Source organism: Microplitis mediator, chromosome 5 (assembly GCF_029852145.1).
Source record: "Microplitis mediator isolate UGA2020A chromosome 5, iyMicMedi2.1, whole genome shotgun sequence".
Classification (NCBI taxonomy): Eukaryota; Metazoa; Arthropoda; class Insecta; order Hymenoptera; family Braconidae; genus Microplitis; species Microplitis mediator.
The window spans coordinates 16980258-17005158 of NC_079973.1; the positions used below are offsets into that span (position 1 = coordinate 16980258).

At 26.3% G+C, this 24901-nt stretch overlaps 1 protein-coding gene across 2 annotated transcripts in view; it reads right to left on the minus strand.

The window, feature by feature from the left end:
• The window catches only part of LOC130669046 (TOX high mobility group box family member 3-like), a 123438-nt gene that overhangs the window by 6223 nt on the left and 92314 nt on the right, over window positions 1-24901 (minus strand). For both annotated transcript variants that reach the window (XM_057471709.1, XM_057471710.1), the window contains exons 4-9: window positions 21492-21607; window positions 14411-14777; window positions 11824-11933; window positions 9993-10128; window positions 1986-2384; window positions 1781-1867 (exon numbers count right to left, since the gene is read on the minus strand). In XM_057471709.1, coding sequence (XP_057327692.1) covers window positions 1781-1867; window positions 1986-2384; window positions 9993-10128; window positions 11824-11933; window positions 14411-14777; window positions 21492-21607 — 1215 coding nt within the window. The remainder of the gene's footprint in view (window positions 1-1780; window positions 1868-1985; window positions 2385-9992; window positions 10129-11823; window positions 11934-14410; window positions 14778-21491; window positions 21608-24901) is intronic.

A 24901-nucleotide genomic window follows, 5' to 3' on the forward strand; every position in this document is an offset into this window, starting at 1 on the left:
CAATTATTTCTTGAATTAAGTTGACATATTTCTATATTCAAAAAAGCAATTACGTAACCCAAGAAAAATCTTTCTTTGACCAAGCAATTTTTTTCCAAGTTTGAGAATATTTTGTTCTCAAGTCAAGAATCTTTATTCTTGGCTAAAGACATTTTTTGTATTAAGTCAACAAAAAAAGTTCTCGAACTAAAACAAAAAAAAAATTTTAAACTAAGTAATAAAATTTCTCAGCCCAAGTGATTTTTTTTCCAGTTTGAGAATATTTTTTTCTCAACTTAAGGAATTTTTTATCATGGTGTGACGAGTCACAATATTTTCATATATAAAAAAAAAAAATTATTAAAAGAAAAAAAAATAAACGCAAAAAAATATAATGCGTGTAAAAAAAAAATAAATAAAAATAAATAAATTTAAATGAATAAAGAGATAGAGAAAAAATAAGGCGAGTGAAAATAACAAAGTGTGCAAACGCAGAGTGCGAAAGAAAAAATTAGTACCAGGAGTCACCGCTAGGCGCAGAAGAGCGCTGCAACATTTTCCTAGTTGGACAGTTAGAATAGAAGTAATAAGTTCCGTTTAAAGGAGTGTAAAAGTCACTCTGTCAACTACTCGCAACAGGATAATGTCCTAGTAGAAGAGTACAAGTACCCTTGAGGTAAATACTTGTGAGTAGATTTTTGGAATGCTTTTCAGTCATAGCTATAACAGCGCAGGGGAATCCGAAGAAGCATCCATACGGATTAAATTTAAATACTAAATATCAATATTTAATTATTGAATTGATCATTTCATATACTAAATAAGAAGATTTCATTATTAAACTTAAGTATTTTAATTACTAATTATAAATTTTTAATTACTGAACTTAAGTCGTTCAAATACTGAATGAAAATTTTCAATTACTATACTTTAGTGTTTTAAGTAGTAAATAAAAACTTATAATTATTAAATTAAAGTATTTTAAATGCTAAATTAAAATATTTCAATATTGATCACGAGTATTTTAAATACTAATCTTTAATTTTTAATTATTGAACTTGAGTATTTTAACTACTAGATGTGACTTTTTGTTATTTAATTGGAGTATCTTAATTACTAAATTAAATTTTTTTCATCATTTATTTCAAGTATTTTAAATATTAAATTTTAGTTTTCTATTATTTAACATTAGTATTTTTTTATTAAACCTAAGTTTTTAGTATTAATAGATTTCACAAGTATTTTTACTAGAATTAAGAATTTATTTACTTGGTACTATTTAAGTATCTAAAATACTTGAATCAAGTATTTTTACTTGAAAATATGCACTTTTTTCTCTCAGTGTATATACATTGTGTATGTAAGTATATAAAAATGACTATCACATTATGAAAAGCAGTTACAACACGGAAGATAATCAACGGTAATTTTGACTAATGCACTAAAGTTAAAATTACCGGGTAATTTGACGCAATCTCGCGTTAATAAAACCCGCTGTTTAACGCTCGTTCTCCACAAGCTAAAATCATATTACATAGTATACTACACTACACTATTTATTTCTTTCACCATTATTTACAATACTTATAGCTTATAGGTATATATATGTAGTCAAATATGAATTACATACAATAAAGTTACGAGGTAAGGGGAGTAAAAACTCGAAGACATTACTGAAGTGAATTTAAACTTGGGATCTGAATATATTTTACTAGGATAGTAGAATATGTAGTGTAGTAAAAAAGTCTTTAAATATATATATAACATATCAAAGTAGTGCATGAAGGGTAAGTTCACTGACCTGCTGCATATATTGCTGCTGAGAGACTTGCTGTTGCATATGTTGTTGCTGCGTCATGTGCGACGCCATTGGATTACCCATTAAACCCTGAAACCATTAGTCATATGTTTAGTAATTGTTATCTTATATAAGATAATTTTTTTAAAAATGTAAATTATTATTTATATGTAAAATAAATAATATTAATGATGTTGATTAAATTTACCTGCTGCTGTGGCTGTTGTTGCTGCTGATGAGTAGGCTGCATACCAGTAAGATGATGGGGTGATTTTTTAATGGCCATTTGCTGTTGCTGCTGATGCTGCTGATGCTGTTGCTGTTGCGGCGAGGGTGGCTGGTGAGATTGCGGACTATAAACTTGATAAGCTACATTTCCTGGTCCTGTATTACCACCGTAACCAGTGTATGCTCCATATTGAACAGCTTGTTGTTGTGGCTGCTGTTGTTGTTGTTGTTGCTGAGTCTGTTGCTGCTGTTGTTGCGGCTGCTGTTGAGGAGGCTGAGGTTCATTTTCATTGGCACTCTTACTTACTACCGATGCTCTGTAGGCTGCTAATGCTTTCAAGTACTCTTTTTTAGCAGCTTCAGTCTTCTTCTTGTAAACCTTTAAACAAATTTAAATAAAAAATTATTTATTTATTTTTTTTTTTTTTTACATTTTGTAACTGTTCATTTATTTATTTTATGTTGTTTTAATAAAATATTGTAAAAGTGTTTTAATATAAATAATATTTACGATAAAAAAAAAAGGTGTCATTACACTCGAAATACTTTTAAAAGAATAGGTGTTTGTCTGAACAAGATTTAATCATCCCTTTGACCTGGAATCAAGCGCGCGATAATGGAAAATATATATTTAACGATGCAACAGACGCTGCATTAAATAAATTATAAAGTCAACTATTACATTTATTATTTATCTATTAAATAATTTAATAGATTTTACAGTCGACAATAGAGCAAAAAATGTGTAAAATAGTTTATTAATGTTACGATAAAAAAAAAAACGGTAATAATAATAATAATAAGTAAAAATTTAACATCAATTACACGGTCTAAAGTAGAATATACTTGCATCAACTTTACTGATGAGCCCAGCAAGTATATTCGGGGCGAAACCGTTTTGAAATAAAAAGTAATTATTGATGCTAGCACAGAGAGGCTAGCCAAATATTACAATAAATAGGATTGGATTGCCATTGAAGATTAAAAAATATAAAAACACCAATCTAAGAGTATATGAATGCATTAGCATTCATATATATTAAAATAACTAACAAATAATAATAATAATAATAATAATAATAATAATAATAATAATAATAATAATAATAATAATAATAATAATAATAATAATAATAATAATAATAATAATAATAATAATAATAATAATAATAATAATAATAATAATAATAATAATAATAATAATAATAATAATAATAATAATAATAATAATAATAATAATCTCGGTACGTAAATCAAATGCACCTGGCTTAGTTAATGTACTTTAGAATAATTACATGGAGCAAGATTACGCTGATACGACAAAACTCTATAATGTACAATATATACTGTCATATGTATTAATCAAGTAAGTATTATCGAATATGTATGTATATACATAAAACATATGTATAGATATATGTGTAAAAGGTGAAGTAGATATATAAGAATCGATATGAAATTGTGGTACCCATTTCAAGCCTGATAATTATTTCTATATCCCTTCGTAAATAAGTAGTTGTGCCAAACTTTTTTTTTACTTTTTTATTTTTATTTTTATTCTCTTTACGTTGTTAAAGATTTTTAGTATGCTTATTTTCGTATTTACTACCTCGTTATTTATTCCTTCTTCGGGGCAAAAAAGTTTTTCGTTGGTCTGAGTTGAGACAAAACGGCTATTGTTAAATGATTAGAGATAAAAAAATAAAATACAAAATGGTAATAACCATGAAGGGGAATATAACACGTATCCCAATAGCTATTTGAAAATATATTATATATGTGTATTGGATAATCAGTATGTACTTATGTGATGGCTAGACTTGGAACAAATTAAAATAAAAAACATTAAAAGAGTTGAAATAAAAATGAGTTAGTGAAGGTGGAAATGCAGCAAAGAGAGATTGTTGAGACGGAATAATCTAAGTGGAAATGCATACACTCAGCTCTGTGGCTTAAAAGCTTTTTCTCTATTCGTACTATACATAACAATGATGAATATTATAGATAGATTGTCATCGTACTTCAAAGCAATCAAGTGCTCTTGTTCAATAATGAATTGTTAATACTTAATTTTTTAATACCCCTCGCAGATTTGAATCACGGTGGAAACACCGTAGAAGTGTAAACACTGTGGATCCACCGTGGTTACACGGTGGGTTTGTTCCATTTCACCACCGGGTATACACAGTGTATCCACTGTGATTACGCAGTGTATCCACCGTGATTCCACGGTAGCTTGACCACTGTGTATACACGGTGTTTCCACTGTGATTACGCGGTACATCCACAGTGATTTCACGGTGGCTTTGTGCTATTTCACCACCGTGGTTCCACGGTGTATCCGCCGCGTAATCACAGTGGAAACACCGTGTATACACAGTGGTCAAGCCACCGTGGAATCACGGTGGATACACCGCGTAATCACAGTGGTAAAATGGAACAAACCCACCGTGCTTCCACCGTGATTCAAATCTGCGAGGGACTACAAACCAACTTCTCTTTTACTTTAATTCTTTTGATAATCATTGTTTTTTCTTTTTTTAGACTATTACTTAAATACAAGATTTTCATTTTAAGATACATGTAGATTACTTGTCAAGATTTATCTCGATAGATTAAAAGGATATCAAAGTTTAGCTTCGTAGATTAACGGTATCGTTATTTTACAGTATATATATTTTACAAAAGTTAAATTTTATATATTTATCTTTAAAAGATACGGTTTAAAATTATTTGAATGAATATTTTATTTCAAATTTATTTATAGTAATTAGTTTGATAAAAATTTTCGAGTCGTTGAAGAAAATAAAAATGGCATTAAAGATATTGGAAAGAAAAAAAAATATAAACAAGAAAAGTAATGAAGTTTGTAGTTTTATCGATAAGAAGTTGGAACTAATAAATTTAATATTTATTTTTCTTTTAATAAAACTTTCGAAAGACATGTTTTATTAAGAATTTTGTTACGCTCCGCCCATGAGAAAACTTTCCAACCCTCTCTTACTTGCATCGATTTATTTTATCAAGAAATTAAGTTTAATTTAATTCGCTTTTCTTAAGTGAGTTTCATTTTTTTTTTTTTTGTTTATTTGTTTTTTTTTTTTATCAAGGGACTGTTACTTTGCTGAATCACTTCCCTAATGGGGAAATCAATTATTTCTATTACGTTGTCAGACCCACTGGTTTTTCCTTTTTTTTTATTAAAATAATAATGGTAATAGTAACAGTAATAATAATGATGATAATAGCATGAAATACATTAAAAGGTTTCCTGATTTTAATCATCAAATCATACAGTGTATATATATTATATATATATATATATATATATATATATATATATATATTAGTATTACTGTTGAATTTAAATTTAATAATACACATTATTTCTCATTTAAGAGATAAGAGTACTAAATTATTCGAGTTCCATTATAAACGGGTTAAAGCGAATTGTCTGAAACTAAGACTAAATTTAACTATTTAAATGTTTTAAGTCGAGAAAGATCGATGTTTAATGCGACAGTAACCTTCCTGATTTAATTATTTATACGATTGAGTTTGCTCAAAAAGTTAAGTATAAAGAAAGACTAAACTTTATACTGAATTAATGTGAGTGTGTGTGTGTGTGATACTTTGATAAAAGAATGACAAAAAATAAAATAAATTTTTAAAAAGGTGACGGGTGAAATAAGAACAAGTGTGAGAAAAAGACAAAGAACGTGATCGCGTTGGTCGTTGCGGTAGTAACGGATGCTTTGAATAAAACATTACGTGTCTTCTCTTGTACACGCAGTCACGTCTTTAAATATATTTAATGGTCACACGATCGTTTAGCGACATTACACATTTTTATTTTATATATTTTTTAATAAAAAAAAAAATTACTTTTTTCCATTTATTACCATCAGTTAATTTGAAATATTCCAAAATTAATGAGAAAAATAATGTATCAATGAATGCAATATTGTATTATCAGGATTTATAGACTTAACTAAAATATGATACAAGATTTTCCTCAGGGAATAATCTATTTAATGTTATCAATTTTATCGACATAACCAGTAATAATTGCTGTAATTTGTATCGTGTATTTGTAATGTTAATAATTATGTAACCGTGGGAAATAAATCGATGTTTTATAGATCTCAAATACTGTAGACTATTTTTTAAAGTACCGTTTTGGTTTATTATTATTATTATTATTATTATTGTGATTATTAACATAAGTATAGAGAGTATAAGTATAAACCACACCTAAGTACAAGATTAATGAATAAACGAGAAAACTCGACAGAAAACTTTATTATTGTTAATAATTATTCATGATTTTGTCGTTTTATACTTTAAATAAACTAACACGATAAATCTTGAATAATAATTATTGCATTACAGGACAATGGAAAAGATAAGAAGTAAAAATAATAACAATAAATCAATTAATAATAATTATTATTATTATTCTTCTGACATTATTATTCTTATTATACAACTTAAATAAATAATGTTTAACTAGTAATTTCATAGTTGTGAGATTTATTGCTATGTGTAATTAATCTTGTGTTTGGAATCAGTAAATAAATTGTTTTTTGTATTATTATTAACACGAATGAGAAGAATGGTTGAGCAATCTATGTGATAATCAATATGTGATGAATAGTAAACTTTAATAGGTTATTGAGACGTCCATACACGTTCATAATTATTTATATGTTTGTTGTTTAATTATTCAATCTATCTTAATTTTGTATTTAAAGAAAATAATGAACAATATGTTGAAATTGATTTCCTGATATATTGGATTAAACAAAAAAGAATTAATCGAATTGAAAAAGAAAATTGATGCAATTTGCGTACATTAAATTTATTTATTGATTTTTTTTTTTGTTAGTAAAAAAACAAATTCAATAAGCTACTTATTATTTTATTTTGAATAATTTTCATGAATTTCTATTAAAAAAAGGGGTCAAACGTAAATTACTTTCAAATAAGGTATGCGCTCCTTACATTCATATTCATAAATTTCCGAGCTAGATATGATTAATAAAAATTTTTTATAAGATAAAAATAAATAAATGATGTATATATAAACTAAGTACTTCTGTTTCCATAGAAATCACACAAATAATTCAAAATAAAATTTTATAAAATTTCTTCTGTTTAGTAATTAACAAAAAAAAAAAGAGGCGGAAAAAATTATGTACTATAATTTAACTTGTATTATTGCACGACTCATGATGCGAAGCATCAGAGTGCTTTACGATCGAAAAATTTTTTTTGCCTCACTTCGGCTACTGTTTTAATTATTATACCCTTGTTAGTTCACGAAATCAAGATATTTTTCATACTATTTTGAAGATAATGTAATAGAGATTAGTTCTATACTTTTAAAAAATTTATTTAGTTCAATAAAAACGAAAAAAACATCAAAAAAGTTTTAAAAAATTTCCTGTCCGTCAAGTCTGAAACCCGTATACATGATAACTTGCGAAAAAATCCAGTAACTGAATCAAATTTTTTTAAAAAAAATTCTTTGATAGATTTGTAGGTCCCCTATTGCAAATGGCTAGGTAACTTAGTGTCGTTTAATTACAATTAATAAAATAAAAAAAAGGCTGTATAACTATATCTAAGTCCTAGTACAGCTGTTTTTTTTTTTGCTAATTGGTAAGCCTGAATTTTTTCAATTCAATTTTTTTTTATTTTTTTTTTTATTTACATTAGTATATTACACACCTAGGGAAGTAAAGTAAGAAATGTCTCAGATCACATGTAATTGTTGGCCGAGGCGAAGCCGAGGTTCTTTTATAATTATAAAAAAAAAAAAAAAAAAACATAACAAATTTCAATGAAAGAAAATTGTATATATTTTAAATTTATTCGTGCTTCCCACCATTTTTTTTTTTTATTATTATTTTATTATTTCATATTAAATGAGTATTATGAGTCGTGCACTTTTGGATTTTCCAAATTTTTTATTCATTGTTTGAGTTTGCGCAAGTTGATAGATAATATATTTTATAAAAGTAATAAAAAGTCGAGTAGTAATTTATTATTAAATTATTTAATAAAAGTCGGTTGAGTAGATCCCGAGTTTATTATTTATAATATTGAAAGAAATAAGAAAAATAACTTTAAGACCCTGATAGAAAAGATTAAAAATAAAAGATGAAATGTTTTATTGAATTAGTAAACTATTTATCTTAATAAATCACAATATATATATATATATATATATATATATATATATATATATATATATATATATATAACTGAGTATAAATCGTAATCCGAGTTGGCGGTGTTACTCGAGATAAACCTTTAATTGAATTAACGGTAAGAGAACTGGAACTGAAGTGTATATATGTACTTAGAGTAAATTAAAAATATACGAGTAAAATAATTTTCTACAATTATAATTGGAAGTGAAAAAAAAGAAAAATTAATTAATATATAAATTATTGTAGAAGGTATACTAAAATATTCATGTCAAGATACACCTGAGCATCGTATATAATTATAAAATTATAATTTAATATTAAATATAAAAAAAAAAAAAGTTTTTTTTTGTTTGATGAGTTTTTTAACATTATTAACTTTAAAATGTATATTTTAATATTTTACGTCAATGCAGAAGAAGTATACATAGGAACATGACCCATATTGAATATTCAATAATAAAAAAAAGGGATGAAAAAGAAAAAAAAGAAAAAGGAATGTAATTAAAATTCCTTTTAACTTTTCAAGCGTCAATTTTACTGGAATCCAATTAAAATCGAATGCCGAGCAAAATTAATCATTCTATATTATTTTTTATATTGTCTACTTAATTAAAAAAGTATAAAATTGCTTTTGCACTCGATAGAATATTATTTATTCATTCATTTATTTCCCTTTAAATATGAACGGGTTTTATTATTTTTTAATTTAAAATTAATTATTTATAAAGTTGTTATTTATAACAAACAATAAGCTACCATTAAATAATGTTGTATTTTAATTATAAATTTTTAATGTAATATTAATATACATTAAAGAGATGAAAGTAATTATTATAAATTATATGGCATATATATGTATATATATATATATATATATATATATATATATATATATGAAAAATGTTAATAATAGTATTGTATGAGGTGATAAATTCAGAATATCTAATTATCGATATCATCCTGCATCATTATTTACACTTTAGTAATAGTATCACGGATCATCCTAGTACTAACGTTTGTTACAGTTTATAACAGTAGTTGTAATGATGATGGTAATACTGGTAGTAAAGTTAACTACAGTTACATTATATTATACAAGTATCATCTACTTTACTATACTGAATTTAATGCAAGTGCTAATATAACTATACTATCATAATCCTAGCAGTGAAGCCACTGTGTTATATATGTTCAATCAGTTTCGCTTGGGTAAATCTCATTCATTGGCAGTCATTTCCATAATCTTCAGATCTCTTACTGATATATATAACTCTATCTATTGTATTGTTAAATTAAATTGTTAATTATTTTATCTAGTTATCTTTAATACCTTCTTGTTAAATTATGATGTCAAAATTTGTTTGATATATTTTGTATGTAAATTAGATTTACATTGAAATTTATATACTAATATACTATGATTACACTGTAAAAAAATTGAGGAATGAATTCAGATTAAATCCGGAGGAAATGTGGAGTGGATGACTGTTTATTTATTTAATCCCCTCGGAGTAAAATTCACTTCGAAAAGGAGTTTATTTGAATATTAAAACTCCGAATTGGAATGAATGCGGATTTAAATAAAATCCAAATCACTCCGAAATCACTCGACTGAAAAAACAAACTTCCTATTTACTCTGTATGCGGAGTGATTTTTAATACAATTCAGGAATTCCGAGTGACGGAGTGAATTCGGATTTAAATAAAATCCGCAATCACAGCGAATTCACTCCCAATTTTTTATTAACTAAAAAATTAAAAATACTTACACTTTTGTGATCACTATCAAGAGCATCCCACATAGAGGCTACAATTTTAGATACTTCTCCAAAGCTTGCATTTGGATTCTGTCCTTTTATAGCAGCTTGCGTATCACGGAAGAAAAGTGCATACGCGGAAACGGGTCTAGAAAAACATTTAATTAAATATTTATTAATTAACATTCAATCCGTATTTCTAAATCATTATACAGTTATTGTTTACTCAATCAATACAATAGAAAAAATTTCGGTTTCATCAAAAATTTAACTTATAAAATGAATAAAAATTTTTTTAATTGCACAAATTTCTTTTTAACTCGTAAGAAATATAATGAAAATATTATTTATGATGACATTTAGTTTTCACTCAAGAATTCATCGTATGAAATATTTCAGCTAAACTTTTATTAGCTCGATTGCTTTGATTCTGTTCATTGTCTTAACAAATAAAATATATATCAATAAATTTATTAGCACTATTATTTTGCCATTATTATATTATTCAAGTCTGGATAATAATAATTTATATTATTGGCATCAGTATTACGAAAAAGCATTGTATTGTTTTATTACATATATATATGTATATTCAGCCATATTGATATAAGCTGGAATAATTTATATATGAATACAATAGAAGATTAATCAAGTGTCTTTATAATAATAGAGTATACTATTATTATTACTGAAGGTTTGCATATGCATGATAAATGTATACATCAAATGTTTGATTATCTTGTCAGTTATTGAACAATTTAAATGACTGAATTAATTTGAAGAATAGTGAATTATTATTATTGATATAATTTTATTTTTTTTTAATTAAATTGTTTGATCTGAAATGTAAATTATGTAGATAATTATATTAATTTGTAAATTATATTGTGGAATTTAGTTCAAACCATTACACAATTATTTAATTGTATATAGAAATTCTGTAATAAGAGCAAGAGAAGAGGGTGGAAGGAGGTAAAGAGAGGAAATACAAAGTATCTGTCTCTCTTGTGGTTCTTGTGTTCAGAATAATATTTCAAAGTAGTGGTAATGCGACCGCTTGTTTCTGCAGCTGGACTCATGTCCTACATTTACGGGGTTGTAATAGTAATGGTAATTGCCAATTCACAGCAGTAATAACTTCAAGTCCCGTCGACTGCGGTAACTCCATTAAAGTGAAACAATCGACTGTACTCACAATTTTAAAAATACTTCTTTTTTTTCTTTTCCTTTCTTTTCGTTTTTAAATTTAATTTAATACTCGAGAGTTTACTCTGTTTATTTCAAGGTAAAAGACAAAAGCTCTGATAAAAGTACAAAAAAAAATGTATATTTAATGATACTGTCGATAAGTATATATTTAAGGTGATATTGAAAACAGTAAATTCCAATTTTATTTTTTATTTTTAAATTAATAATGTTGTGCTACTGCTTTTAAATTAAATTGAATTGAAAATTTAATACAGAAAATAATTATTTGTTAAATTTATTACGAAGCTTTTTTTTTATTGTTAAATAATTTTAATAACCAAGGATTTTTTAAAAAAATGTATAATTAATTTTGATTATCAATTCATAAATTACAGTAATTATTGTGTACGTTAAAATTAATATGTTAATACAGTAATTATTTTTATAATTTAAATAATTGTGATAAAAAAAAAATTTTACGATGAAGATTAATTGATTATTTTTATAATCAAGATATGAATTACTGAATTATAAAAATTTATTTAATGATTGAGTAATAAATAATCTTTAATGATTTAATTATAAAAATATTTTTATTTAAACGCAGTAAAATAAGTATTATAAGAGTTAAAGAAAAAAAAAAAGTTCTACATACTTTTGTGGTTCATTGGGATCTCTTTTCTTCTTCTTCTTCTGTACTTTTGGTTTTTTCTGTACTTTGACCACATCTGCGGGTTCTGGTGATGGTCGTTTAATACCAGCTACCTATAAACATTAAGTATATTATTTAATATTAAATTAATATTTTATTTTTAAAAATAAGTAAGCAAACAATGTTGCAATTTTTATAATTATTAAGGAATTTTAATCTATTAAAATTACTAGTGTAATTTAAAGTTGAAAACTCGTTTACAAATTTTTTCATGCGTAAATAATTGAGTTTTTTTTTTCTTTTTTTTTTTTCAGTAATCATTTAGTTTAATTATAAATAAATATATGTAGTATATTATTAGAATATGAATATGGATAAATTGCTAAAAGATTATGACCTTCATTACACTGTAGTCTATAGTTATAAGAATCGCGTGAGTAATTCTTCGCGCGGTAATTGAAATAATTTCAACCAATCAACTGCACTGATTTGTCTAGTTATTTTGTCACATGATTTAATACACTTAAACTTTCATGGACAAATATAATTGATGATATATTTTTAGAATTAATAATTCTGCTTAAATTAAAATCAATAAAAAAATCTATTTACTTAATAAATATTTATATCTAATACGAGTGTAATTTATTAAAATTAAAAAAAAAAAATAATAAATGAAAAAATAAGTCAAGTTAATATTTTTTTTTTTTTTTTAATGCTTCGTTGAATTTTAAAAAAAATTAAAACTGTATTTCCTATAGAGTTCAGCAAATAAAAGGAAAAAAAAAAAAAAAAAAAAAAATCAAGAAGCAAAAATACGTATTTACAGAGCAGAATAATGAGTGCTAGAGAGGAAACGAAAAGAGCATTGTACTATAGAAGTTGTAGGGGCTCTTGTTAGTATTGTCGGGTTTTTTTTTTTTACTCTATCCCTCATTGTAGTTTCCTAAGTAATTTTGGTTGAACAAAAAGAAGCTCAATCTAAAGTACAAAAAAGCTACTATACTGTAATAATTTTTACTAGTGATTACTGTTTTCAATTAAATAATTAAAAAATAAATACTCATGATGATTATTTAATATTTTAATTAATTAATTATTATTAAATTTATTAATAATTATTATTTTTAGAACATGTCATAATTATTCGAATTATAAAGATAGAAAATAGGTTGAAGTTATTAATAAACATAACTACAGTAATTTGTTAATGTTTCAAAATTCTTCATGCAATTTATCACTAAAACCACACATTTAATAACAGGTAATGAAAATTATTGCTTGTTAACATTATACATAGATAAATTATTTAAACATATATATATATACATTTATTTATTTAATGCCAAGAGCTTATTACTAAAAAGTATATTGATCACAATGTTTGTTATTTAAAATATCTAAAATTGCATAACGGTCATAGATAATTATGTTAACTAGCCATGAAATAGCTTTAAACTTTTTTTTTTCTAGATAAATATTTATTTATTTTTAAATCTTTTTTTATTAAAACTTATAATAAGATGCAAAAAGATAGAATACTATTCATCAATCAATCTTGTCTAAATTCCTTTTCAATAGCCAATCGATTTTTACGGGTTTCAACTTTCTGATAGATTTTATTCACAGTTAATTTAATGTTAGAACCGTGACTAAACTTTAAAAGTTATTAACAACATTACTTTTAATGAAAAAAAGTTTTATTTTAAATTAAATTTTTAGTCTAGTCAATTGATTGAAAAAGTTTTATATAAAAAAAAATTTGATTTTTATAATTTCTTCTACTTATCTAATAATTACTTTTTTTTTATTTATATTAATTTCATTTAAATAATTCTATCTAATTTATTATAAATCATCGTTTATTAAAAGGTTTAATAGTTAACTAATAAAACCCTTGTACAAAGAAATTGTTCCAAAAACGTTCCTGACAGTGAACATCCAAAATTGAGACAATTCTAAACTCTAAGTTGAACATTTCTGGAACTTTGAAATAATTATAAGTGTGAAAAATTTTCAACTAGTGTGGACTTTTCTTACGGATTTTTTTATTTTTTTGAAATTTTTCAAGCAAAATTGATTTGGATTGACAGTTTTGTGAGTTCATAATAAGTTCCAATCATTTATTTTCTAGACTATTTTTGAACAAGCCAAAAAGTGGAGAAAACTGACTCTCCCTAAAAAGTTTTAATAAAATTCAAAAAATAATATTTTGATAAATATTTTCAAATCATTTTTAATTTATTTGTTTCATACCTGAATAATTCTAGTTGGAGTCGTAAACGTTCATAATTCCTTTTTTTTTTTAATGTTCTTCAAACTCAAAAAATTGTTAAATCAAATTATTTTTGCTCAAAAAATAAAAAAATTAAAAACGCGCAGGAAAAACCTACAACAGTTGAAAATTGTTCACTTTCTAATTTTTTTCAAAGTTCCAAAAATGTTAAACTTAAAGTTCAGAATTGTCTCAATTTTGGAACTTCACTGTCATGAACATTTTTTGAACGAATTTTTTTTTACACGGGAATGTTAACTTGAGATTATAAATATCTTGATAAATTTTAAGAGATTGATAGAAAAATAAACTTACAACAGCAGTAGGAGCACTGTCATCACTATCTTCACTGGTAGTAGTATTATTATTTTCAGGAATGGCATTAGGTTGAATGGCTGGTGGACTACCACCCGTTGGACTTCGATATTGAATTTGCTGTTGTTGTTGTTGTTGCTGTTGTTGTTGTTGCTGCTGCTGTTGTTGTTGCTGCTGCTGCATTTGTTGCTGTGAGTGCATGTACTGCATGTGCTGTTGCATCTGTACTTGTTGTTGATGCTGTTGTTGTTGTTGTTGCTGATGTTGATTATGTTGTTGTTGAAGTAACAACAGCTGCTGATTACCGTGTTGTTGATTAGGTGAACTCATTGATGTATATGAACCTTGGGGACTTGTGTAAGCCGAGCTACAAATAATAAATTTAATTATATTTTTTATTTATAATTTAAGACTGTTAAATATTATTATTTTAATATTGTGCATGAAATTTGAATTTATATAAATTAAGATATATATTATAGTCTTGAAGTTATAAATTAAGTGTACCTAGATTGTGAAAATAAACCAAGTCACTGGGGAATGAAAACATAGAACATGAGAAAATAAATAGCTTGAGAAGTTATGAAAATTTATACATTTATGAATCAAAACTGTCAAATAACAAAGTTATGGAGCGTGAAGGAATCTCATCTGAGATAACAATTATTCATGTTAGTTATAATCAGGATAAGATATCATCATCATCATCAACATCAACATCATCTTAGAGAAAAGCAAAGCGACTTTAGTCTACTGCGTATACATTTTGAGTTTAAACAGTTAGTACTCCAAGTAATAATGTTGAATTTGGTTGGATTTAAACTTTAATTTAATGTAATGTACGTAAGATGTATGTGTTAGTAAAAAGTAATAAATGAAGAGAAATAATATATATAAGTATAAATGTATTGCAATGCAATATATAATGTAAGAGAAAGATATAAAGCAAGTTTAGAGTAAGAAAGATGATATTTTGAGCAGTCTACACTTTAGGATAGTATTCAACGGTTGAATGCTACTTTAACACAAATTGGATAACTTTTGAGATATGGCCAGTGCTGCATCAGCAACTGAAAATTTACAGTCTACTCTAGATCACCTATCCTGCTTCCTTTCACCTCTACTCCTTCACCTCCTTAACTTCTATATCAAACTCATACTTTAGTTATCCTAACAACCAGATGACTTATATACTTCACACTTTACTCATTCAACAATCTCTATGGAAATTTACTATTCAGCCCAATCAACACATATAGTTTAAAAAAAAAAAAAAGTCTAAAGTTAATTCAGTAATTGATAATTTTTTTTTTTTCAACTGTCATATATAAATATGTTTAAATTATTAGATTCAATGTCTTGATGAACAAGTACGCAGACAGATAATCAATTGATTCTCAATTGCTTGTTATTTACGTCGGTAACAGAGTGTGACGGATAACACGTACAAAAAGATTAAATGAGTTTAAAAAAGTATTGAGATGTAATGGAAAAAAAAAAAAAAAAAAAATTAGATACTGGAATATGTGAACCGGTAAATCGGGTGGTTGCAACGAACCCAAAACGACGTGTGTATATCTGCTCAAGCGTAAAAAACGAGTCAAGCAACCAAACCTATATACTATTAATACTAATATAAGTTAAGATAAAAGCTAACCACATTTGTTATATACTACTATATTATAACTTGTTGAGTTGTTTGTAATGACACTTATAGTGCTACTTTGATTGCACTTATACGGTTAACAGTTACGATTGTAAAAAAAAATGAAAGAAATTCTATTTTTTTTTTTAAATTTAGTTTGTAGTTAGTTAATTTATTATAATTATTTTAGTTAATTAACGTTTGCCCGTAGTTGGAGAAATTGATATTGAAGTTAATTGGGAATAATCATTTATGATCTGTATCAATTAATTTAATTTAATTACGTAAACTTTTTTTTATTATTTCATCTTTACTTTTTGAAGCTGCGATAATAAATTTTGTTTAAAAAAGTTTTTAATAAAATAAAATACTTACAATCAATTTATTAGTTTGATATTAAATTATTTAGTAGAAAATTTGGTGTAAATTAATTTAAGTTTTAGCAAATTTGAAATAGTTATTCGTAAAAAGTTTCAATTTATAGATTATATTTATGTTCATGTGCTTAAAACAGTTATGAAACTTTCATAATTGAGTATTTATATTTCTGCTTGGTATAATTTTATAATTTATGGCCAAAGTACTGAAGTTGTACAATAAATTTATGCATATATAGATGTTATATAATAATAATAATATTACTTTATAATTATGTAATATATTAACGATACATACATTATAGTTAGTCAGAAGTTTATGAAGTATTAATTTAATCATTAATTTCAGAGTAACTTAATATTCAAATTCAATTTTAAGACTTTACAACTTATATAATTTAATATTTAATAATTATATCAGATAAAATAAATATGAAAAGTTTTTAAATATTATTTTAAACTCAGTAATTCAAATACAACTTGAACAATAATTTATAACTTATTTTTAAAAATTAAAAACGGAGAGAAAATTTATTATACCCTATGTTCTCTTTTACTGTGATATTAAATCATAAATCTCTTTGATATTTATTAAGATAATGATCAAAGCACTTCAATAAAAGTGCTAATTTTTAAAAGAACGAGGCTATTATTTTATTTGATTCTTTATTTATGGATTTTCTTTTTATTTTAATTATTTTTTAATAATAAATGAGATGTTTGTTAATAAAATGTTTTGATGTATATCCTGACAGTAATTAGCCAATTAAAAATGCAACGCTGACGGGTTTATGCAAATATCACGGTTGATGTTTAAGAAAGGTTGATGAAGTATAAAACGATTGTGCTGTTGTTGGTACAATCAGCTTTACTCAATAATAATAATAATTATTATTATAATGTGAGTAACATCTAAACATATAAAAAATAGACGATTAATTAATTGTATTATGCACAAAACAAGTTTTACGAGTGGTCTCTTTTCAACAAACCACTTTAAATTATTTTATTTCTTATTACATAACTATATATTTTATTAAATTTAGCCTTAAGGAGATTCGAGCGAAGCTACTGATTCAAATTAGTGTTTGAATTATCGTGCACTGTTAAAAATTCGCGGAGTGAATGCGGATTAAATCCGGAGTGAATGCGGAGTGAATGAATTTTTAATTATTCACTCCCCTCGGAGTGAAATTCACTCCGCAGGGGAGTTTTCGCGGAGTAGATAATTTTTTATTAATTTAATCTTAATTTAAAAAAAAACTCCCAATTCACTCCGGATTTTTTACAGTGTGTTTACTAAATTCTCCTAATAATTACGAAAATTCAATATTTTAATTTACAATAACATTACAAATTTATAAATTAATAATTATTACTTATGTAATGAAAGAAAGTACTGAAATATCTTCGTTATTTTTGACTCATATGGTTTCATATGGTTTCATAATGATAAGATGTGGCAGCAGCGCGTTCTAACTTCTTGAACATCGATATTTAAGTTAAAGCGGGAAAAATTTATTTCTAATCTCATCGCTCTTTCCAATGTATTTCTATCTTTGTTTTTTCAAAAAATAAAGTTTAACTTCAATTCTTTAAATAATTACAACGGTAACACTATCCTATAATAAAATCTAGATGAAATATATGTGAAAGCAAACTATTCGTAACGTGATTGGTCGAAAGCTAAAAAAATATACAAACGATACGAAAATATACATTAAAATAAATTTATGAAAAACGACACGCGCGCGCTTGCGAGCAAAATATTACGCCAGTATTGTTAAAATATTATCATATTCTACAAATAATGAAGTTTATGATATGTGGTTTTTTATTTTTCAAACTTGGGAGGTTTATATAATGAAAAAAATTGAATAAGTCATGACGGAACCCGAGTCGAAATTTAGAGCCCATTTAGAGCCTTCTAAAGTCGGACCTATTTCGGACTTGGAGGCTCTAAATAGAGTCTGTTTCAATGTTAAATTAGGTCCGATTTTGGTCCCTGAGGTGATAGAAATTCCCGTTTTCGGCATTTGCGGGCTCAATCTAGGACCTGATGAAAATTAAAATTAGGTCCGATTTAGGGCCTGTAAGCCCTAGTTTATTGCAATAATAATAATATTAATAATAATACTCATATTATTGATATCATTAGCATTATTAATATTGTAATTAATAATCTATGTTACTCTGCAGAGAGTAACATAGATTTTATTTGCACTTACAATGCTTAAAATAATTTCAATTAAAATTATCAAAATATATAGCAAATGCTGTTAATAGTTTGATTTATTATAATAAATTACAAAAAATTATAACTTCAATTAAAGAAATGGATTATTATTAGTACTTATTATAATTAAAATAATATTATTTCTCTTTGTGTGATGCAGTTTTCATTCTAAAATTGTTATTATTAACAATTAAACTATGGTTATATATTTTGAAATTTCAATTGAAAGTTCCCTAATCATCATAAATGCGAATTAAATCTACAGTGACATAATGTAAAAATCTATAGATATCTGAAGAAAATTATCGGTCAAAATTTGGAATTTGAAAAATAACGTGTATTAACGCTGCAGCAATTGAAAATAAACTATTGTTTAAATAGTGATATTTCAGTATTTATTAAAATATAAAAAGTTCAAGAACCATATTTTTAAATATTGCACGGTCTTGATTCAACTATGCACTTTAGATAATTATTTACTTATATAAATAATTTGTTCATAAATGCAAGTTTTTTATTTTTATAAGGTAAATAAATTAAACTAAAATTTTCGTTATTAAAAAGGTTTACAATTTAACTAACCACTTGCTTATCTAACTATTGTTATTAATAAATTTCGTTGCATGTCAAAAATAGTATGCTTACAATTAATTTTAAAAAATTTTCAATTTTTTTTTATCATCATAAATTATACAATTATAATGAACCAAAATTTATTACGGGACTAATGTTGTCGGACTTGAAGGCTCAAAATCGGACCTCTTAGTGAATGTTAGGACCTCCGGATTCAAAGTCGGAACTACAGGACTAAAGGGTCTAAATCGGATCTATTTAGGGCTAGAGGGACCTATATAGGCTCTAAATTTCGACTCGAGTAAGCTTGACAGCCATAAGAGTCTGTGTATAAGAACTTTGAAGTCGTTTATATATTATATATATATATATATATATATATATATATATATATATATATATATATATATATATATATATATATATATATACTAAGTTTCAAATCTCAATGTTGGAAAATTCTTTTTGCATTAGAGATGCTCGAACCTCTATCAGCTACTATTTAAACCAAAAACAAAAAAAAGAATTTGTCATGAAAATGAAACAATAGTAATAGCACCATAAAATAAGTAAACCATTGGTTGTTGTATAGTTCCTTTAAGGGCCGAAGGTCGACGCTTGTAGGCAAATCATCTTGGTAACTTTCTTGACGGCTTATCTCTTTACCTCTTCAAAATATATATATGTCTGGGGGCAACGTCTTATAATCGTGGAGCAACTTTTCTTTATCCTTCCTTAAACTTTTTCTTTCTTCTTATTTATTTATTATTTTTTATTTTAACTTCTTCTGTAAAGACGACGTAACTCTTTCGCGATTTGCAAAACTGTCTGACATGTCTGAAAGGATCTGTTTATGCATTTGGCGTCTTATCAAATTTATTATACCTACAGCATCCTCATAAATACAAACTTTATTACTTTTACACTCGTCTAAAACACGTCAGCACATTACATAACTATAAATATATAAATATATATATTTTTGTACATAATAAATTTAGCAATGTTATTTTTTTACGTGCTATTTAATTTTTCAATAGTCAACAAAAAATATTCATTGAATATAAATGAAATTGTTAAAAAATAATTGATCTGTTTTTTTAGTTAAATATTCCTTTTTTAATAGAGAATACTTGGAATGTATAAATTAATATTTTACGTCATATTTTAATTGAATTTTTATTCCTATCACTATATAAAAAAATACTTATTCATTATTTTTAATTGGAAATGTTTTCTTTTTTTCTTTCAATCAGCACTTATTGTTTTATTTATCATTCTATTCTATAGATTTAACACGTTATATATTATTATTAATTAACTACATAAACTCCTTTTTTTTTAAGTTTTCTCAAGATAATTACTGATAGATTATTAAAAAGCAGTATAATCATTTGAAGTGAACTCATGAATTTACGTTTGTTCCGCCTTCCGCGCTTTTACACTCTCATCATCCCTCTAATCGTCAGAATTTTTGGTGGGGGTTGAAAGTGAAGAAATAGATGTAGGAAGCACTTATAAAACCATCGAGAATATCCGAGTCTGCTCTGTAGTATCAGTGAAGACGCACAAAAATAAAAAAAGATTTAAGCTCCATAAAGTAAAAAGTAGAAAAGCGTTAGTTGAGCTAAAGTACAAAAGAGACAACGGAACAATTAACTAAAAGCGCGTATTTATTTTTTTTTTTGTTTCATACATAACGATTATAAAGAATTATTGCATCATATAGTAGAAAATATTCATTAAAATAAAAGATGATAATTGATCATTGAAATTAATTACTACATTACATCATCAGGTTTTTAACAATGAAAAGATCTAAAACATTTTTTTTTTCAATGAATCAATGTCTAATGTGTAGTAAAAAAGAATTATAAATAGAATTTATTAGTGAAATAAAATTTATGAGATGTAATATCTTAATAATTTTTTTTTCCTTCATTTCTATTTTTAAAAAAATATTTTTTTTTATCTAGTCACGCTGACCATGACTTACTGCCGAACCAATCGCCGGTTCAATTAACGTCTGAACACCTGATAATTATCTTACTTCGAAAAAGATAAATTAAGAAGAAGATGAAGAAGAAGAAGAAATAAAAGAAAAACAACAACGTTAGATACATTGAGTTTGAGAGTGATAATGAATAAGATTATAGTTTTAATAGTTAAAAAATAGGAATTTAAAATCCTTCATCACTTTAGACCTGATCAAGTGACTTTTAAGTTGCCGTGTTGGCTAATGTAACTTACCTGACATTGATTGGCTGCATTGAGTGTTCTTGTTGAAGGTATAAGGGCTGTTGATATCCACCAGAGTCTAGACTTAAACCATCTGGCGATTGTTGCATTCCACCACCTTGCATCATCTGTAATTAAATATAGATAAATATATATATATATATATATATATTTTCTTTTTTATTTTATTTAGAGTAAATATAAATATTATTCATTTATTTAATATTTAAAATGAAGGTATTCCACAATTTAGATTTAAATGAGAAAAAAAAAGAAAATGGTTGAATCCAATTTATATTTTACTTTTTTACAATAAAAATAATTGCTCCTGAGAAAATAATAAAAATAAGATAACAAGTTTCAGTATATAAATAAACGTTGAAAATACCTTGGAGAGAAATACTTCGAAAAAGAATAAATAACAATAATAAATCTGTGGATTAATATAATTAGTTTTTTAAAATTAAAAATAAAAAAAAAATCTGGAGAAAGTTAACCCTGCGGGTCAGCCCCAATAATTTCCCGCTGTTGTCAAGCTCAAGGAGCTCTTTAAGCTCAAAAATATTCTCTAATGCACAGGGATTTTCGAGCTCTTCAAGCTTGAAAACAGTTATGTCTTGCCTTGCACAACGACAGTTCACAAAATCAAAAATAATAAAAAAAAAAAAGTAACTCTTAAATTTTTGTTAGGGATTATTGATAATGAAACGCATAGATTCGAGCAGAAATAAATATAAGTAATTGAAATGAACATAAAAAGGAGTTTTAAATTGGATCATCACTCTAAAACCAAGTGTGTAGTCAAAATTAACACACTTTCCAAATAACATTGAAACGCCATAAGTAATCTATAGATATTTAATACACCGTGAAACGTGTTTTAAATGACTACAAAAAACTATAGTTTCGCTTATGGCCTTAAACATAGAATACATTTTATATGTGTTAAAATAATACACTTGCACTGTAAAAAATCCAGAGTGAATCCGGAGTGAATTGGGAGTGAAATAAAATCCGAATTCACTCCGCATTCACTCCGCCACTCGGAGTTCCGGAGTTTTAATACTTAAATAAATTTATATATTAAACTGCTAAACAATGTGTGTGTGTGTGTGTGTGCGAGTGTGGGTTTGCGTGCATGTGTGTGTATGGGTGTGTGCAGGTGTTTGTGTGCATGTGTGAAAATTTGTGCGGGTGTGCAAATGTCTGCGTGCGTGTGTGTGCGAGTGCGCGTGTGTGCCTAAATATGTATGTGTGTATGTGTGTGCATATCAGCTGATCAATAATGTAATACGCGAATTTTTACTTCGATTTTATTGAGTGGAGTTATATTTTATTAATAATATTTTCAAAACTTCGCTCCGGAGTGAATTTCACTCCGGAGGGATTAAATTAATAAAAAATTATCTACTCCGTGAAAACTCCCCTGCGGAGTGAATAATTAAAAATTCATTCACTCCGCATTCACTCCGGATTTAATCCGCATTCACTCCGCGAATTTTTTACAGTGTGTAACACACTTGGTTTTAGAGTGATACCGTCGAAATATGAACTATCCGAAAAAAAAATCAGAAAACAGAAATTTTTTTAGCGTGTTGCTGACGCAATATTCTAAACCAGCGAATCGATTACAATAAATTATGTGGTGATTACAAGAATCTGTTAAAAACGAAAATTAAGTATAATTTTGATACGTTTGGTCAACTATATTAAGTGCAATTCAAGAAAAATAAGGTAAATTTTTACTTTTGAAAATCTTTTGTACACAATATCTCTCGAACGAATTAACTGATTACGTTTTCCCGGGTCAAAAATAAAACTTGATTTAGACTTGGTTTACCAAGTCGAAATTCGGAGCCGTTTTTCACAAGACAAACTCGACTTTTTTTACGGAGATATGAAATACATTGAGTTTTTGCCTTGGTTTAGACTTAATCGACTTAAATTTTAAGACCAAAAAGTTAAGATCAAGTCGAAATTGACTTGGTTTAGACTTATTCGACGTAAACCATAAGGCGAGAAAGTCTAACTCAAGTCGAAATTGATTTGGTTTAATCTCATTCGATTTAAATAACACGAAGAGAAAAATATCGTCAGAGTAAGTATACGTATCGCCATTCTGGCTATACGCTGTATATTCATCTTACTTAACGATACGCCGTATAGCCAATTCAGCTATACAGAGTATCCTCACAGTGGATCGTCAAAATGACGATCCGTATCCTTATTTTAGGCATTTTATGAATCGCTGACATGACTATTGCGCAAACTCTGTATTAAGGGATCCCCATACATAGTCGCCGTTAATGGAAAAAATGCCGTAGGTTGGCCGATATCTGACTGCCATCGCTGGGCCAAGCATTGGCAATTTGTAATGGGCCAAACCTGGTTAATTACTAGCAGCCATTTAATTTTTTATCAAGATGGTGTAGTCAAATCGAAATTAATTTTGATTAAAATTTTTGAATGTATATGTAATGTTATTGCTGGTTTCATATCAGAATATGACTTCCCGTAATTCCTTTAAAGGAAACGCCAGACATACGACGCTGCTGGTGGCTGGCCAATGAACGGCTACTTATGAATGGCCGATTATCGGTTCGCAACGTTGGGCTATTGTTGGTCAATTAGTGGTTCATGATTGATTCTTGTTAAATGAAAAAATCTACTAATCAATTATTAATTATTCAAATAACTTGTTGTTGTAGTTTGCTTTAATTAATAATTTTTTATTTTTGAATTAAACTAAGTTTTAATTAATGAATATTTTAATTTTTCGATTACAGTTATTTACAACTAACAATTCATATATTTTTTAGTTCGTTCCCTGGTCAAAAATAAAACTTGGTTTAGACTTGGTCGTCTTGAATCGTGACTAAGTAAGACCAGTTAAGTCGAAACCAAGGCGAGTTACGTGAGTTCGCCTTGGTTTCGACTTAACTGGTCTTACTTAGTCACGATTTAAGACGACCAAGTCTAAACCAAGTTTAATTTTTGACCCGGGTTATCATTTGCAATCAACAACCGCAACTTTATAACTTACCTTATAAAAATTAATTTAATTAGAAAATAAGTATAGTCAATTTTTAAAGTAAATGTCATTTTTAATAATAGTGGTAGAGCAAGATAATTCAACTGGGTTCTCGATGAATAATCAATTAAATTTAATAAATTTTATTTTTAAAAATTGTGTAATTATAATCAAAAAAGTACAAAATTATTATTTTTTTTTCTAAATAATTGAAAATATTAATTTAATTGCTCTATATATTTTATAAAACCGAGTGGTTGTAGTAGAATGAATAAGTAAATCATGTCAAATTATCAGTTCAACATTAGTAGGTTTGTCCAGTAGCCAGTGTTCAGACCCAGCAATTAGAAGGACGGCAGTTCCCGCCCAGATTCCAGTAGAATTTTCACCG